Genomic DNA, 16733 nt, shown 5'->3' with positions numbered 1-16733 from the left:
TTGCTTCACAGGCCCATGCTCAATCCACTGAGCTACACTAGCCAGGGCAGAACTTATTTTTATAAGTTTATAAAAGTAAACTCATAGCCCTGGCCCCTGGCTGAATAGCTCAATGGGTTAGAGCATTGTCCCAATATTTCAAAGTGTGGGTTCAATCCCCAGTCAGGGCACATGCAAGAATCCATAAATAAGTGGAACAAGTTGATGTTTCTCTCTCTCTCTCTCCCTTCCTCTCTCTCTCTTTAAAATCAATTAAAAAATTAATATGTAAATGAACCTAATGAATCTTTCCATAAAATAAAGACTATGCTCATAAAATTATTCATAAAATTATACCTCAATATATAAAATCCAGGAATACCAAAAGCTGACTTACAAGAAACTAAAATCAAAGGTTTAAATACCTAATACAAAGAAAATATTTATCATAGAATTTTTTTGTATAGGAATCTCTTTTTAGGACTATACAATTACTATTTGTGTCAGCAGTGTTTTAGAAATACCTCTTCCATAAATGTTAAATATAACCTATAATGTGAACAATTACTTCCTAAGTTATTTTTCTTCAGGTTTGCATGTATTTGAGTTCAATTTCTGCTGTTTATATTGAGCTTTAATCCTTCATAACACAAGTGGCGAACACGAGGCTTGTGGGCTGAATCCGGCCCGAACCCTCTTTCTACCAGGCAGCAGCCCTGAGCTCCCTGCCCCTAGTTAAGGAGCAGTTACATTCATACAGTCCTAAACTTACATTTGGCCCTTGGAAGGCAACCACGAGGTTGATGTGGCCCCCGGTGAAAACAAGTCTGACACCCTGCTCTAGGACTCAAGGTCACAGCAGAACAGGGTTAGTGGCTCAAGAAACCCCGTGCCACCTCATATCACTTGCATTGCCTAAAAACTGGACTCGTAACTGGGTGGGGTGTTTTAATCCTTTAGATAAGTCTTTATAAGCCCCCAAAGTATTTCTAACTGTTTTCTCACTTGACTAACGCACAGAAACGCTGTGCTGCCACAAAACAACACCTGGCACTGTGAAAGGGACCAAGTCTCCCGTCCCAAAGCCCGTGACCATTTTTTGCAGTCAGTCTCCCTTCAGCCTGAGAGGTGCCGAAGCTTTGTATCAACCACCAAGAGAATGGCACCCTTTAGAACAACAACATTAACAACATGGTTGGTAAAAACCTTTCTTCTCTAAAAAGATCTGAGACCTCTTGCCATTTTGTTTCCTCTTTGTTTTCAGGTACAAGATGTTAGGGTTAATTCTGGATTTTCCACCCTTTCTCATCCTTGAGTGGACATCTTTGTTCTCTTCTCTTGCAAAACTGTACAGTCCGCCCCTTAGACTAGCAGACAAAGCTGTGGGTATTGTCACAAACTGTGACATGCAGGAAGCACAGTGCAGCGGAATGGCACCGTGAGCCAGCAGCATGCTGCCGAGTTGCTGCTCCACACTAACAGCAAATCAGAAGTAATTTTCTGCCTAAATCAGAGATTAATTCATTACCTCACCTTAATTCTCAAGTTGAATCCAATTTCTCAAAATGCAACAATACATTCTTTCAACCTAATTATCTTCATTGAAAGTATTTAAAAGCATTTGCTGAGACACATTTCTTTCTTCTGTCAGACAGGATCAACGTCAAGTGAACATCTTAGGTAGACTACATTCTGTCTAATCACAGGAGGTTGACATTTTAAGAAATAATTGTTTCTTGTAAGGAAAAAAATTTCCTCTGGAGTGAACACCAAAGGGTACCTCCAGTAAATTAAGGTTTAAATATGTATCTGTTAACAACTGTGCTTTAAAAACAAGATTCTCAAGATCACTATATGTATGTGTATACATATATACATTCATATACATATGTATGTTTACATATATGTGTGTTTGTATACTTTTGGCATATGGTACAATTGGAAATATTACAATCTGGATGACTTCTAGAATAATTTTAATCAACTAAGTGAAGTTGAGGCCCCAGAGAAGGAATTTTTAAAAATAAAACAAAGGATAATTAGTAATGGAAATGATATCCAATATCGCTAGCACTCAGGAAAATGATGGATGTTTCCCCTAGAAACGATCATAAGGAAATGGTTTATTTTGAAGGCAGTTGTTTCAATAGCTCGTTCACTAAAACCCCCTGAGTTTTAGTCTAAAAACAGTTCATTTCCATTTCTTTTGATTATCAGAAAAAGAATCAACCCACATTTTAAACAACCATTTTTGAGGTCATTTCCTGGGGGTAAAGTACCTTTTTAAAAGCATTTTGGGGGTGAATTTGTAAGCAAAAATTAGTAAAAGGGCAAGGAGGACTTCTTATTGCCCAGCTCAATCTCAATCCAAGTTTAAGTTTTCATTATTTTGTATCTTGCAAAAAGCCACTGCTACACTAGGCCTTTGCTTTGTGAGGTCGCCAGTTTTTTTCCTAACGCTGTTCACTAAACTCATTAAACTCATGCCCTAGGCCAGTGACAGATCTGTATTTCCAGATATAATGCTTTAATAGCTTAAATTTCTAAAGTAAACAACATCCTTTGCTCCTTTGAAAATCAGCCTGGCAATGATTAAAGTAAAGGAAATCAACCACCTGAAGAACTTCAAGTGTGTGGACAGGTATCAGACACAAACACTGTAGTACATCGCGAAGGGAAAGGCCTGAACCCCAGAATGCAGTTTAGGCAACGGGATGACACGTGCATGGAAAACGATGGAGAGCCAATCAGAAAGCACACTATTTCATTTTAAATGTGCTGTGAGGCCCCCAAGAGCGACAACAGACAGCACTGCCACTCAGCACTCATGAACTCAAACCACACATAAACCATGTTCAAACCAAATCGAACTCACCTTATAAACTTGTCCATAAGTTCCATTTCCAACCAGTTCCACCAATTCAAAGATCCCTGCAGGGTCCTGAAAGAAAATAAACAAGCAATAAAAATTCGAACAATATTCCAAGCATTGTCTTAATTGAAAGCAAATACTTATTTAAATACACAAATAACAACTTTAGCTTTAGGGGCTCTCGTGTGTTAATATTAAACACTATTAAATTTTAATCCAGTTGCAGCTATGAAATTAGTGAAAATCCGTTTTGTTTCTATTTTACACATCTATGACATGTGTTTAAACCAGATAAAAGGAGACGTGACCTCTGCTGAAACAATAGAAAAGACTGACATCTCTCACTGCCAAAGGGAAATACACTTGCAGGTACATCGAGGTAAAATGAGAGACCCATCATTCTGAGGTTCTCGCTTGTTCCTTGAGATTTCTGAGCTGCTCGTTGCGTGAACACTGGTGGTTAAGAACGTGGTGTTCCAGGCTGTGGGACGACCTTACCTAGGTGGTCACCACGGAATCAACACAATGGCCCCTCCTCCAGTGTTTTCCTCTGGACTCATCTCCCCTCTCTGCAAAGCCACCTCTGCAAAATACCCTGGTGCAAGTGGCCTCCAGTTTCTGCGGCACCTGCGCAGCACCTGCAGGTGTTAGGATGCAAACTAAATTGGAGAATTATGCATGTTCTCACCACCAAGCAGGTATCTGCCTACCCTCAGTGTCAGTCAAACATTCGAATGCTCAACACATGTCCGATAATTGAAGCTGTTCTTACTGAATCACTATTCCAAAAAGTTGAAAAGAAAAATCAAAGGTTGTAAAATTCAACTCAGAGGCAGAAACCGACATTGACTTCTACTGATTCCTAACTAGACAGAAATTGTTTCTTGAAAAGCCTAACTCGAGAATCACAAACTTAAAAGTCCACGGAAACCAGGGGAGTGATGTAAGAGTGAAGTAGGGCGGCTGAGGCCCGTGGCCACCTGAGGAAGTCAGGTCTCCTTTGGGTGGCGTGGGGGTGGGGTGTGAAATGTTACTTAGCTGGAACAGTTGTACTATAAACCTGTGAACACAGTATTTCCAGTCTAAAGGTTCTTTTTTTTTTTTTTCAAGAAAAACTGAACATTCCTTTTCATATGAAATATCCTAATTTTTAAATGTTAGGCACTAACTCACTTTTTAAGAAATACACTCTGAAGGACAAATAAAAGACTGCCACCTCTGGCTAAAAGCAACTACTATCACTGGTGAACACTTTATTATGCGCATGCTGCCGTATATTATTATAGTGGCTGAGAGATGGGAGGGCAAAACCTGAGCCAGGGCTTCGGACCGAGCTGGGTCAAACACCAGCTTCGCCTTGAGTGGCTGGTGCCCCTTCCACACCCTGGGAGGGCAGCTGGGTCTCCGAGCAGATTAAACAGGGGATGGCATCTACCGAGCAGAGCTCCAGTGAAGAATGAGTGAGGGCCCGACACCAGTCCTTGAACGTAGTCAGCAATCCATTAATATCCCATCATAGTTTTTAAGCTAACGAATTCCACACCGCTAACAGCTCAGGAAGGAAGAAGGGCTGCTTCGGGGCTGCGTGCGATTCACGCAGAAGGAGACAAATGAGTTGGATGTGACAAGTCAGAGTTCCTTAAAGTCACAGTCTTTAGTGAAAAAGGCCCAAGAACAGCTCTTAGATCTGTGCCCTCAAAGATTCCACATGGAAAACAAATAAAAAACAAACAAAAACCCAAAAACCAACAGCTGATGCACTTAGTCACTGAGAAAGCTGGGAATTAGCAATATCCATTATTATAAAGCCAGAAGGGCAAGAAACCACACTCTAGACTTGCATCCCGACAGGTCTAAGCGTCCAGAAGGTCCAGCGCTACCCCACCTGGTCAGGGAGGTGTGGACGCAGTTCCAGAAGGAACGGTGAATCAACACAACAGCGGGAAGCTCCCGTCCCCCGAGCCCCCCATTGCTAAAAGACACTGTCAAGGCCACCTGAGAGGCCTCAAGACAGGACAGACAAATTGCCGTTCAACTGCTAGGCAGCAGGTTTTATTAAAAACGAATTAGAAACAAATGAGGAAAAGGGAAAAAGAAACCCACAAACGGTGGCAGCTGCTGTTTGTTGCGAAGCTGTGCTTCCCAGTAGTTTGTTTGCACAGCGCTGTTTCTGCAACAAATTTCAAGGGAGGTTCTCCATTTGCTTGAAATATCTCAATTGTGTTTTCAACATTCATTTTTCTTGACTACAAAGAACATATGAATGAAAGAGTCAACGCAGGATGGTGACTACTAGCCGCCTTAAGGAGTGTGGGAAGTGTAAGAGGGGTGGAGGGGAGGGCGGAAACAGAAACACAGTGCAGAGTGGGGACCAGCTTCTGCACCAAGGAATCACCCCATCTCACGGACCTTTCTGCAGGGCTGGGGTTTAATGGTTAGGTCTCCAGAGAAGCTGAACAGCTGACTTCTAGGCACTTTCCTCTCCTTGAATAGTCCATTAGTGGGTATATGGTCCAATCACTTGGGGCCAAGGAGGCTCAATGCCAAGACTTTTGTTCCAGCTACTGGGAGAGAGGTTCTTCCCACTGGACATGCCCAAGGGGATCAGAAGCAAAGGTCAGAGGGACTACAGACTTTGACTGGTGACCCTCTTGGGTGGGTAGGCAACCAAACTGAAAACAATTAGCAACTTAGGTTGGTTCCCCAGGAAATGGACTCTGAATTTCAACCACAGAGGGAGTTTACCGGCATATGCACAGCAGGGGACTGAAGGGAGAAGGACTTGACTGAGCAGACAGAAGAGCTCATCTGGGAAGCACAGGTGCTGTGAGTCTGGGGTGACTCTTCAAAAGTATCCTACCATGAGGCACGGGAGCCTTTATATCCCACCTCCACTGACTCATCACTGCTCGGGTGGAGCAGGCTGCTTCAGCTGAGGACAATTCCCCGGTGAGAACCATCACTAGCTGCCTACCCTCCCCACAGGTGGACAATGAGGGCCTCAGTAGTGGAAAGCAGGTCTGGGTGGCATGCCACTGCACCCACTAGAGCATCACGGCTAGACATGAGTTACGGTTTGGAACTAGAAGAGATTTATGAGCATCTGCGTTCTACAGTATGCCGACAGTGATAAGGCAAAATGGCACAATTAGAGTAATGGTATTTGCAAGGAAGCAGAGACCCTGAGAAGCAGGAGGCAGGGATATTGTTCAGGGAGACTTGAACTTAGCACTGACCCTATGCTTCCCTCTCCTCTACCCCCAATCCAAGCACCCAGAGTGCTAGATGTTTGTGAATCTTCCCTGGCACAAATGCATGTAGTTTATAGTTACATTCGTGTGGAACAGAGATAGATTCTGAATACAGTAAGCGCTGTTTTCTCCACTCTCATGGGGCTGTAATGTATGGCCCTTGAGGAAACATAAGTTTGAATTGTATGGGTCCACTTACAGATATTTTCAATAAATGCTGTAATATATGTTTTTCTTCCTCACAATTTTAATAACATTTTGTTTTCTCTGGCTTACGTTACAGTAGGAATATGGTATATATTACATATAACACAAAAAATACATGTTAATCAACTGTTTATGTAATCAGTAAGGATTCCAGTCAGAGGCAGGCTACTAGTACTTAAGTTCCGAGGAAGTCAGAATTTATATATGAATTTTCGACTGCATGAAGGATCAGAGCCCCCAACCCCCGTGTTGTTTAGAATCACCTGTCATTTTCCCTAAGGATCGCCAATGACCTCGGCCTGTCATCTGTAGTGTTCGTTTATCAGTCCTGTCCCGGTTGTCCCTCTAATAAATACTGCTGAGTGTGACCACACTTGTTGGAAATATACCCCCTCCTTTGCGTTCCAATACACCACTCAGTGTCTCACAGATTGCTTCTTCTGCCCATATCTCAAAGGCAGGTTGACCCCAAGGTTCTATCTTCATTTTGTTCATGCACTAAAGATTTCCTCTCCAAGTGCCGACCATATCCACTCCATTCATACCGTGGGCCTCACCATCTCTTGCTGGCACTACTTCCGTAGAATCAGTTCTCGCCTCCTTTCAATCTACCCTTCAACCAATCTTCCTAAAATAGACATTTCTAACCACAACGCGCAATGCTTTAAAATTCTACACGATGTGCTTCAAACTGAGAGCAGGGCCCCCCATCCATAGGCCTGCCCTCCAGTCTGGGCCTTGTGCTCCACCATGTTGCGCTGTAAGCAACCACCTCGCGCCACCTGCCACTTCCCTCACGCACCACCCCGGGGTGTGTCTCTGCGCCTTGGGTATAATGTCTGTCTGCCAAGATCACTCCATCCTCTGACAGGCAAGCCAACCCTTGAAAGCCCAGTTCGCCACCTCCTCTGGGAAGCCTTTCTCTAATTAGCACCAGCGCCCCTGTGCACGCCAAGTATGTTGTGCATAAACTCAGTGATGACTGCTTTCACATAGGACTGTGCCCTCTTCCATTTCTCTCTTTTGATGAATTACAAATGCCCTCAGAGCAGGGACTGTAACATTTTTATCTTATCATTTCCCAGGACTTGGCACAGCATCCCACACATAACTGCTAGTAATAGCTATTCACTGAATACTATTGATGTCTCACTCCCAGAAATCCACAACATGTATAGAAAAAGTCACAAAAATTGGGATCAGAATGTAGAGCCAAAGGTCTAGCAAACTTGGATCATTTATTTTCCAAACCAGACCAGCCATCTGAGCCACTGCCCCCTGGACCCCCCTTACCCTGCTCCCCATTGCACAAAACGGTCACATGCAAAGCTCCTACAGTGCTTCCAGCTCTAAAGAAAATTCATAAAGCCCGTTGGTGCAAGCTGTGGCTCGTGTGCACCGGGCACACAGGCTGTCAGCGTGCGGCCAAGTACAATGCAACAAGGGGAAGATGCTGTACCTAATGATCATGTTACAAAGGCAGGAAAGCTAAGAGACAGGCATCAGCTTAATTCTCCCTCTCGTGTTTGCTTAGCCACTCGTAAAGCCAGGATGGGCAGCATAAAAGAAAGTTACACACACCAAGGAGAAAAGAGCAAATCGCTGACATTTACCAAAGTCAGGAATCCCTGCTGGCTACACGTGCCTTTATTCAGATCTTAACCTTTGCTGGGAGGCTGAGAAGAAAATTTAATTCCAAGGTAGTTTACATTATCTCATAATGAAATATAACTGCACCATTTCAAAAGGCAAGCTGTTCCATGAAAGAAATGTAACTTTTCAGCAAGTACTGATACAGGCAAATTTAGTTGTCATAATAAAAGTCACAATAGTTGCTAACACTTCCTGAGCGGTTACATGCTGAGCCCTATTCTAAGCATTTTCCGTAAACAGGTAATTTAATTATCACAGCTCCATCAAGTGGAAGATACTGTTGTCTTTGTTTAACAGATGCAGAAACTGAGGCACAGAGATTGAGTGTCTGGTCAAGGTCACAGCACCGAAGAGTGACTGAGCAAGCAATGCATAGCAGGCCAGTCACGCCCCAAACCCCACGCTCCTAACCACTCAGGCTTCACCAGCTTCGTGGAATCCGAACCCCTGGTCCCTGACTTCCCATTTGCTAGCTCTCCAGCCTTGGGCATGTTCCGTAACTGCTCTGAGCTGCAGTCTCTTCATCTTTAACACGGGGACAGTATCGCCTCCCTCACAGGGTTACTTTGAGGCATGTGGAAGCATCTAGACTGGCTCAGGGCCTGATACACAATAGGGCTTCCATAAATATTAACCTCCTTTTTTTTCCTCTTTGAAAAACAGTTCACTTAATATACAAAAAAAATGCCACAGAAAAATTTGGTCTGTATTTTATATTTTTTCAAATAATAAGTAAGTAAAAGAAAATGTTCTGTCCCTATTGCTTTTTAACGAATATAAATACTTACTTAGTAAACTGGGTCAGATATGTATGAACAGAAAGCTGTCTCTTTAGATATTAGCAAGATTACTGAAAAAACACGTTAACTTTTGGGGGCTCTTGGTATGTTGCAATAAACTCTCTCTGTATCAGTTGAAATTCTAGAATCCAGACAACAGCGTTGGGCTTCAGCCTGACTTCACAGCAGGATGGAGAGATTTAAGATCTAGAAATTAATATTCATAGTCGCTGAGTTATACTTTAATTCTTCCAGGTCCCCTGAATGATACTGAATTTATTGTAAAACTGTAGACTAAATCCCAAAGTAGGATGATGGCTCCTTAGCATCATACAAAGTGATACATATTCTTCCCAAAACCCCCTCCCTGCTCTGAAAATGAAATTAAGAGAACAACTGGGAGGGATCATGAGCAATGGCTTAAAAGACTCTAGACACCGTCTCTCCCAAACTCCTCTGGAAGACACGACCATTCTACGGCGCACCTTTCATTGGACTCGCCAGTCTTTGGGCACAGTGGGACAGACCCGGCAGAACATGGGTGGCTGATCTGGCTGCTGAAGGAATGCCCACCCCTGGATTCCCTGCTGACATCTGCCAAGGGACTGTGCTTACTCTAAACTCAGGGGCCTTAAAAAGACCAAAATGTTATTTCTCCTAGAACCGTATTTAGCAGCTGTTTGCTCAGTTTCAGCCTAACTGACAAGTATGTGCTTACAAAAGCAAAACAGAACAAAGAAAACAGGAACAGGAGAACTCTCCAAATGTATCTTGCGCCTTCAGGCTTCTCAACAGCATCGTCTTTCCGAAGTAAGTGCAGGCGCTAGGACGAGCCATGCTGATGCAACGCCCCCATCCCAGTCCATGCTGCACTCCCAGCCAGACGAGGTCCCTCAAAGCTCACTGTACACCCACCTGCTCCCCTCCTTCCCACGCAGTGGGGGCTCAAGGAGTCAAGGTTTAGCCTTCCACAGGGGGTTTATTCAGGCTCTGAGCTCCACCAGCACCCCCATTCCCCCTGCTGTCTTAGGTAGAAGCAGAGGGTGCTTCAGTCTCGTAAAGAAAATAGACATGAGCAAGTTGCCACATGTACACAACTCACTGAATGACAATGATAAGTGTCACACAGGAGAGCAGGAGGTGCTCCAAGAGTATCTGCCTGGGAGATCTAGAACGTTGCCTAGGTTTATCTTCATTAACATACTGCCCAAGCCACGCATCTCAAGTAGAACAGATAATTCAAGCAAAAAAATGTGTGTCTATGAAAATAAAGATAAAACTCTGCTGCATTTTCTGTCCATCATCGGTACAGAACAAAATGAACTGCAGTTCTACCAGAGGACTGGAGCAAAGCGCTGGGGCTCCTGCCTGGATGCTACTCCTTCCTCCTGTTGCTTGACCTCTCCTCTGTTGGTCTTCCCATATGAAAAGCAGGATAATCGGGCTTGGCCTGCCTTTCTCCCAAGGTTGCGGGCACCTCCCCAGCTCCACTCGCCCAGCATTGTCCTTTGGGAAAGGTGTTCCTGCCTGCAGTGATTGTACGATGTCATCTGCCCTATACAGTTATGCCCGGCTTGATGGCACTGGTGTCCTTGTACCAATACTACCTACCGGCTACGCCAGGACGTGGTCCCAGCCAAGCCCCAAGGAACAGTGTTCTCGACTCTGGCAGCTGCTTCCAGCCCTTGGGCCAGGAGACCAGAGCCTCCCCGCCGCCTGTTCAGAGTTCCACCTGCTACTGAACAGCCATGAGTAGTGAAAATGCTTCCCCCGTCCCCTGCCCCTGCTCACCTGCTCCACTCCGGACTCGGCCCTACAGCCCATCCTCCCAAAGGCCATCTTCACCATCAGATCTGAAACCTGGCTCCTCAGACTAACAGCTACAAACCTCAGACTACACTGATCATTCTCACTGTCTCTAGGATCAACACCAGCCTACATGCTCTATACGCATTTTCATATTTAATTAATCCCCATGGCAATCACAGGACATGAATATTACTAAACCCAATTTTCAGACATTGGAACAAAATCTTCAAGGAATTAAGTAAGTTGCCCAAGGTCAAGCAGTGTGTGGTAGAAAGAGCAGCCAGGACCAGGCTGTAAAGTCAGGATAAAAATACCTTGCGCGACAACTGTTCTGAGCATCAGAAACAACATATGTAAGGCATTCAGCACGGTGTACGGCAGGGCTTAACAAATCAAGCTACCACTATTATTTCCATTGCTGCTGGTATTACTGAAAGTTCCCCAAGGTGACAGATAACACTGATCAACAGTACAGCCAGGATTGAAACCCAGACTTTTATTCCCACTCCATCGTTACTCCCTTCTCTACAAATGCAGAAAATATCTTAGAGTTAGGGGGCTGGTGAAGGCCTTGCAGTTTAACAGGGGGCGAGAGAAGGGCCACTGACTTTCCGCCAGGCAGACACAACCAGCCAAGTGGCTGGAACCACAGAGGTTGAATGTGCTGTGGATGCCCAGGGCCTCTGCCTTCCCTTCAGAGCCTTGAGTCCTGGAGAGACCAGCCAAGTGGAGTTACAGTTTCTTTATTTTTTGCTTACCTTTGCCATCAGCTAGGACTAACAGTGATTACTTTAAGTGAACCGTTTAACTGATAGTGAGAGACAGTATATCACAGTAGTTAAGACCACAGATCCTACAGCCAGAAAGCCTGATTCTGATGCCAGCTTCACTGTTTACTAACTATCTGAGCTGTACCGTTCTGTGTCTTCTCAGTTTCCTCAACTGTGAAATACGATACTAGTAGTACCTACCACACAGGATTATTTGACGAAATAATTAATAGGTATAAAACATTTAAAGTGATGTCTGGCACGTTGTAAGTGCTCGAAACCCTTTACTCTAGAATGTAAACTCCAAGAGGGAATGACCCTATCAGCTTTGTTTACTGCAATATCCCTACTGATTAGTGGCTGGGACATTACAGACCCTTAACAAACATTTTCTGGATGAATCAAGTCCTCACGTCACCAGTTCTACCACAGAGAGCCACAATGCAGCCAGGTCCATGAGGTGTGGAGCAGCAATCCCTGAGATCTTATCAATAAAATCACTTTCCCCATTTTCTGAAAGGGCAAAGGGAGGCCAAGTAGGTGCTATAAACTCATAAAATCACAAGTGTCCCCAACAAGAGTGTTTAGGAAACGTGTCCAAGCTCTAACCTGGTTATTAGCAGAGTGAGGTCAAGACCCCAACTCCTTTGACTTCTAAGTTTCCCCCCGGTCAATAAAATCCTCTGATAAACCAAGAGGAATCATTCATTGTCTTTAAAAACAGCGGGCCTGGAAGGGAAGGAAGTAGGGACAGTGGGGAGGAGGGTGAAGAGGAAGGGTAAGCACTTGTATTCAGTCCTAAGTTCCAGGTAGTTGGGGTAAGAAATGAATTTAATTCGTGCCCAGAAGTGATGTAATGAGATCATGTATCTCCAATGTGTTGCCAATGAGATCATCGACTTCATAGGTCACATGTGCATATCTGCATAGGAGATAAATAGAATTTTCTAAAATACAGTTTTCTCAGCTCACAGACTTTACGTATCCATACTCATATTTATCCATGCTCTTTCCTTACAGAACAAAGGATTCAGTATAAATTGACTGTTGTTCACTGGCATACATTGGGCATATACAATTAGGAACATCAAGTCAAAAGAATCACCCAAGAAAGACTCACAACATTAACTGGAATATTTTTTTCTGATTTTGGCACACAGGTACTGTCATCCTTTGTCAGTTGTTAGGGTTCAAGGGCCAGGCTTCCTGGCGCTTCCTGACCTGGAGCTCTGGAGCCTGTGCACGTGTGGATGAGCAAAGCCTGCTGCTCTGTTCAGAGACTATTTCCCAAGACACCCGCAGTCGGAGAAAGGCATACTTACTCCATAGCCAGAACGAGAAAATTCCCCAGGATCCTGACACAGGACCGATTTTGGATAAGGATTGGGATCTCCACCTTCCAGAACTTTCTTCAACTCTCCCGAAGTTTGTTCAAGCTCAACATGGCAAGTTGCTCTGAAGGTCAATGTGTACATAAAGGCCCCCTACCTTGGACCCTTCCCTCCCATCATCAGGCTGTCACAGAGATTACACAGCTGTGTGGGGAAACGTGTCACACGGTTTACGGAGCTCTGCACACATGGGATCTCTCTGGGCCTGTCAGGACAGGGTAACTTTCCAGTATTCCCAGCAGCACGAGGTCAAAGTGATGGGAACCAGACTAGCAAAGACTTTGGCATTTTGCCTTTTCAAAGATGCTTAGATGAAGAAAAAAGATAGCAACTGCAGCAGATGAACTTTAAAGACAAGAACTGATTACCCAAATAATTAAGTAAGAAAGATTAGGAAACCATCCAAGGTTCTATTTTAGAAGGAAGAGTCTAACCCTTCCCCCAAAGGTACTCATTTGCCACCTGCTTACAACAGACCAGCAACACTTTATATTTGCTTGGAAGTTTTTCAGCGCTTCTCCCCACACCTGTAGGCAACCATGCAGCTGACAACACACCCTCTCTGTGGAGGGAGCAGGTTAATGTTGGTTGGTTGGGTTCCCTGCTACTGTCTCACTTCCAGGATGGCCAAGAGCCCACCAACAGCTACCTGGGCAGGGGCCTGTCATCTGACCGACAGTGGCAGGAGCCCAGCCCAGTCCCTCACATGGTGCCACCACTAATGGTCCAGATGGCTGGTTAATACCAACTCACACAGATAGTTTTTAACAGGGCTTCTTTGGCATCTGATTTACTTCTTTTCTTCAAGACTTTTGTCCCAGCCCTGGCTGGCGTAGCTCAGTGCATTGAGCGTGGGCCTGTGAACCAGAGTATCGTGGTTCGATTCCCAGTTAGGGCACATGCCTGGGTTGCAGGCCAGTTCCCAGCAGGGGATGCACGAGAGGCAACCACACATTGATATTTCTCTCCCTCTCTCCTTCTCTTCCCCTCTAAAGATAAATAAATAAAATCTTTAAAAAAAAAGACTTTTGTCCTGATGGCTAGGCTAGCATGGATATACACTTTTTTCATTTTCATTTATTTGTTTGTTTTATAAGGCAGGTAGGTAATTTGGGGGATGGGAACTTTATACCATCTGTTCAAGGATCTAAAAAAGATTTTTGGCAGATTCAAGCAGCTAAAACTAAATTTCTGTGTTTCTCCAGGCTTCCAGGGGTGTCGGATTTCCATTGTCAAATAACTTTGGGAACACTGGATTAAAAAGAGTAGCCATGTGCCCTGGCTGCTGTGGCTCAGTGGGTTGAGCACCGTCCTCTGAACCAAAGGGTTGCTGGTTCAATTCCCAGTCTAGGGCCCATGATTGGGTTGTAGGCCAGGTCCCCAATAGGGGGTGTGTGAGAGGCGACCACATTTCTCTCCTTTTTTCCCCCTCCCTTACCTCTGTATAAAAATAAATAAATAAAATCTTTCTTAAAAGATTAGCCATGTAGCTCACCCTTTACTGCAGGGCCTCTCAAACCTTTGTATTAGTGTGCCCCGTGAATCTCCAAAAGATGGCAAAAGCTTTTCGCATTTCTCAAACCCAAACCCTTCTCTAGAATACTTTTTTAAGGGATCTTTGTGGCTCTCTAAGCACTGGTCTTCTGTGGAGCAGGTTAGAAAATGATAGTGTATAGAGCATTCTTTCCTTTCTTATTCCTATTCAAACACTGCATCTTAAGTTATGATAGCAGAAACTGCTCAATACCACCCAATATCCATTCTCCCACTGTTCCTTAATAACAAAAATCTCCATGTTATTTCAGAGGCAATGCACCCAGGTCAAAACTACATGCTCTAGCCTCATTGAAGCTAGGGATAAATATGTGGCCGAATTCTGGTCAATGATGTGTAAGCAGAATTATTGTGGGGGACTTTCAGAAGAGTTGTTCACATGGAGCTGAGCTAACTGAGAGAAGTTCTCTTGTGCCCTCCACCCTCCTCCTTCCAGCTGCCTGGAATGCAGATGTGATGGCTAGAATACTGCAGCAATTTCTGACCCAGAAGTGAATTTAAGAATGGAAGTCTCATGCTAGGGTGTAACTTCAGAACAATAAAATGATCCTACGCCCTCTGATGACTATAAAACTCCCGAACCACCACTGGACTGCCTATGTCTGGACTTCTTTATCATGAGAAGAGAAGGTAACTTATCTTCCTCGACCCACTAACATTTTGGGCTTTCTGTTTGATGCAGCTGAATGTAACTGATTTGCTTTAAAGTTTACAGTTCAGATATTTTCATTTATCTACATTGAACTAACAGCCCTTTAAGTGCTCTTCTCTATTAGTCTTTGATCCTTGGTTAGAGGGGTTAGTCACTACAGTTCATCAAATATTCATGTTATTCCCTTGCTGGTACATTATAGGATGGCACTTGCACACCCCTCTTTAGGTTGAGTTTAGCCAGCGTGATTTGCTTTGGCCAGTGCGATGTGAGTGGAAGTGATGTGCTCCTTTCGGATGGAGTATTTAATTGCTGTGTGAGATACTGTAGTGACTGTGGAAGCATATGTGGGCACAGAGCCTCCACTAATCTGTTCTCAGGAAGCCGATGAATAGAGAGGTCCGGACATGTCCTGGACATGTGGCACGGTTAAGAAACCAACCAGCTGTATTTTATCTCTGAGATTGTTATCACAGTGTATGCTCACCTCTTCTGACTCACAGAATAGAAACTGCCCAAAGATGGTGGCAATAATCACCATGCTGTTCACTGCTTTATGATTTCTGAAACAATATTTGGGAAGAACCACTTTGTACTGGGTGCCTCAGGAGGTGCTCTGCCAAATTATTTCACTTATTCTCTGCATTGACCCTGTGAGGTAGACTGCTCACAAAAGAGAACGCTGAGGCAGAGAAAGGACCCGGTGCCAAAACACACATTCTGGCCACCGTGTCCAACCTGCGACATCTGAAGGCCACCCTGGAAACACCGAAAACTCTCAAGAAGCTGGCTGGTGATGTGACCTTTTCTGACAACAGGGAGAAAAATTAAAAATGCCGTTTCCTTTCCCGTGGCTGACCACACCCTATGTGGCCCAAACCAGGACATGCCTGGTCTTGGGCCCCTGTACCCCACTGAGGACAGCACCACAGTAAGTCTTCTGACTCCTCAGTGCCTTTGAACTCCAACCTGCCCTGTGAGCAGCTGAGAGGAACTAATTGGGCAACATTCTCTGACTGCTGGCACAGACAGTAATAATCTCAGCATCACCGTGGCAACCTGACTGGAATGCTGGTTATTCACACAAAGGAAAACCAGTCTCCATTCAGACCAGGACTGCATTTTGTCTCTATTCCACTTTTCCCATTACAAGTTGCTGCTGAAAAAAACAATGCTTCTTTTAAGAAGAATGTTTATTACGGGTCTGTGGTAAAATGGCATTTTCTTAGCCTAGAAAAACTTGGAAAGGGGTGAGGGGAGTAATACATCCTCTAAGAGATTTTATTAAGACAGACTCTATATGAACAGCAGTAAAGGTCATCAGAGAACACGTGACCCATAACCAGGCCATGGAATCTAGAGGGATATCAACAGCACAGCATGGGCAACGGGTCACTAACCACTAGATCGCGTTACATTGACCAGTGCTCATGTCCTGGGCGCCTGCTTGTGCTGCTGTGAACCTCTCCTCCAAACCCTCCAGTGGCTCCACTTGCCTACTCCATCCACCCTCCAATGCCAGCCAATATCTTAAAACCTCAGTGTTCCCTTCTCCATGCATCAGCAGATGACTCACCAAGACTGGAAGATGTCTTGTGTGTTCTTATGTGTTGTGTTGTGTCCTTGTTCCTGCCCAGAAGGTGCCTTGCTCGCATCTCTGTCAAAGTCTTACCTGTCCTTCCAGGCCCAACTCACATCATAGTTCACACCTAAGGACCCTCCAGTTACACCCATTAGAGTAAACGTCGCACTAAACTGCACCCCGGAGACTGCCTTGAATGCATCTGCCTTACGTCCCGGGAAGGCAACTCTCAGA

The 16733-nt window shown here is 44.5% G+C and overlaps 1 protein-coding gene across 5 annotated transcripts in view; it reads right to left on the bottom strand.

The window, feature by feature from the left end:
• The window catches only part of TNIK (TRAF2 and NCK interacting kinase), a 350236-nt gene that overhangs the window by 271118 nt on the left and 62385 nt on the right, over positions 1-16733 (bottom strand). For all 5 annotated transcript variants that reach the window (XM_053657848.1, XM_053657844.1, XM_053657845.1 and 2 more), the window contains exon 2: positions 2855-2920. In XM_053657848.1, the coding sequence (XP_053513823.1) occupies positions 2855-2920 (66 nt within the window). The remainder of the gene's footprint in view (positions 1-2854; positions 2921-16733) is intronic.

The sequence above is a fragment of the Artibeus jamaicensis genome, unplaced genomic scaffold, assembly GCF_021234435.1.
Source record: "Artibeus jamaicensis isolate MK-2021 breed Jamaican fruit bat unplaced genomic scaffold, CSHL_Jam_final scaffold_474, whole genome shotgun sequence".
Lineage (NCBI taxonomy): Eukaryota > Metazoa > Chordata > Mammalia > Chiroptera > Phyllostomidae > Artibeus > Artibeus jamaicensis.
This window is presented reverse-complemented; position numbering and strand designations above follow the sequence as displayed.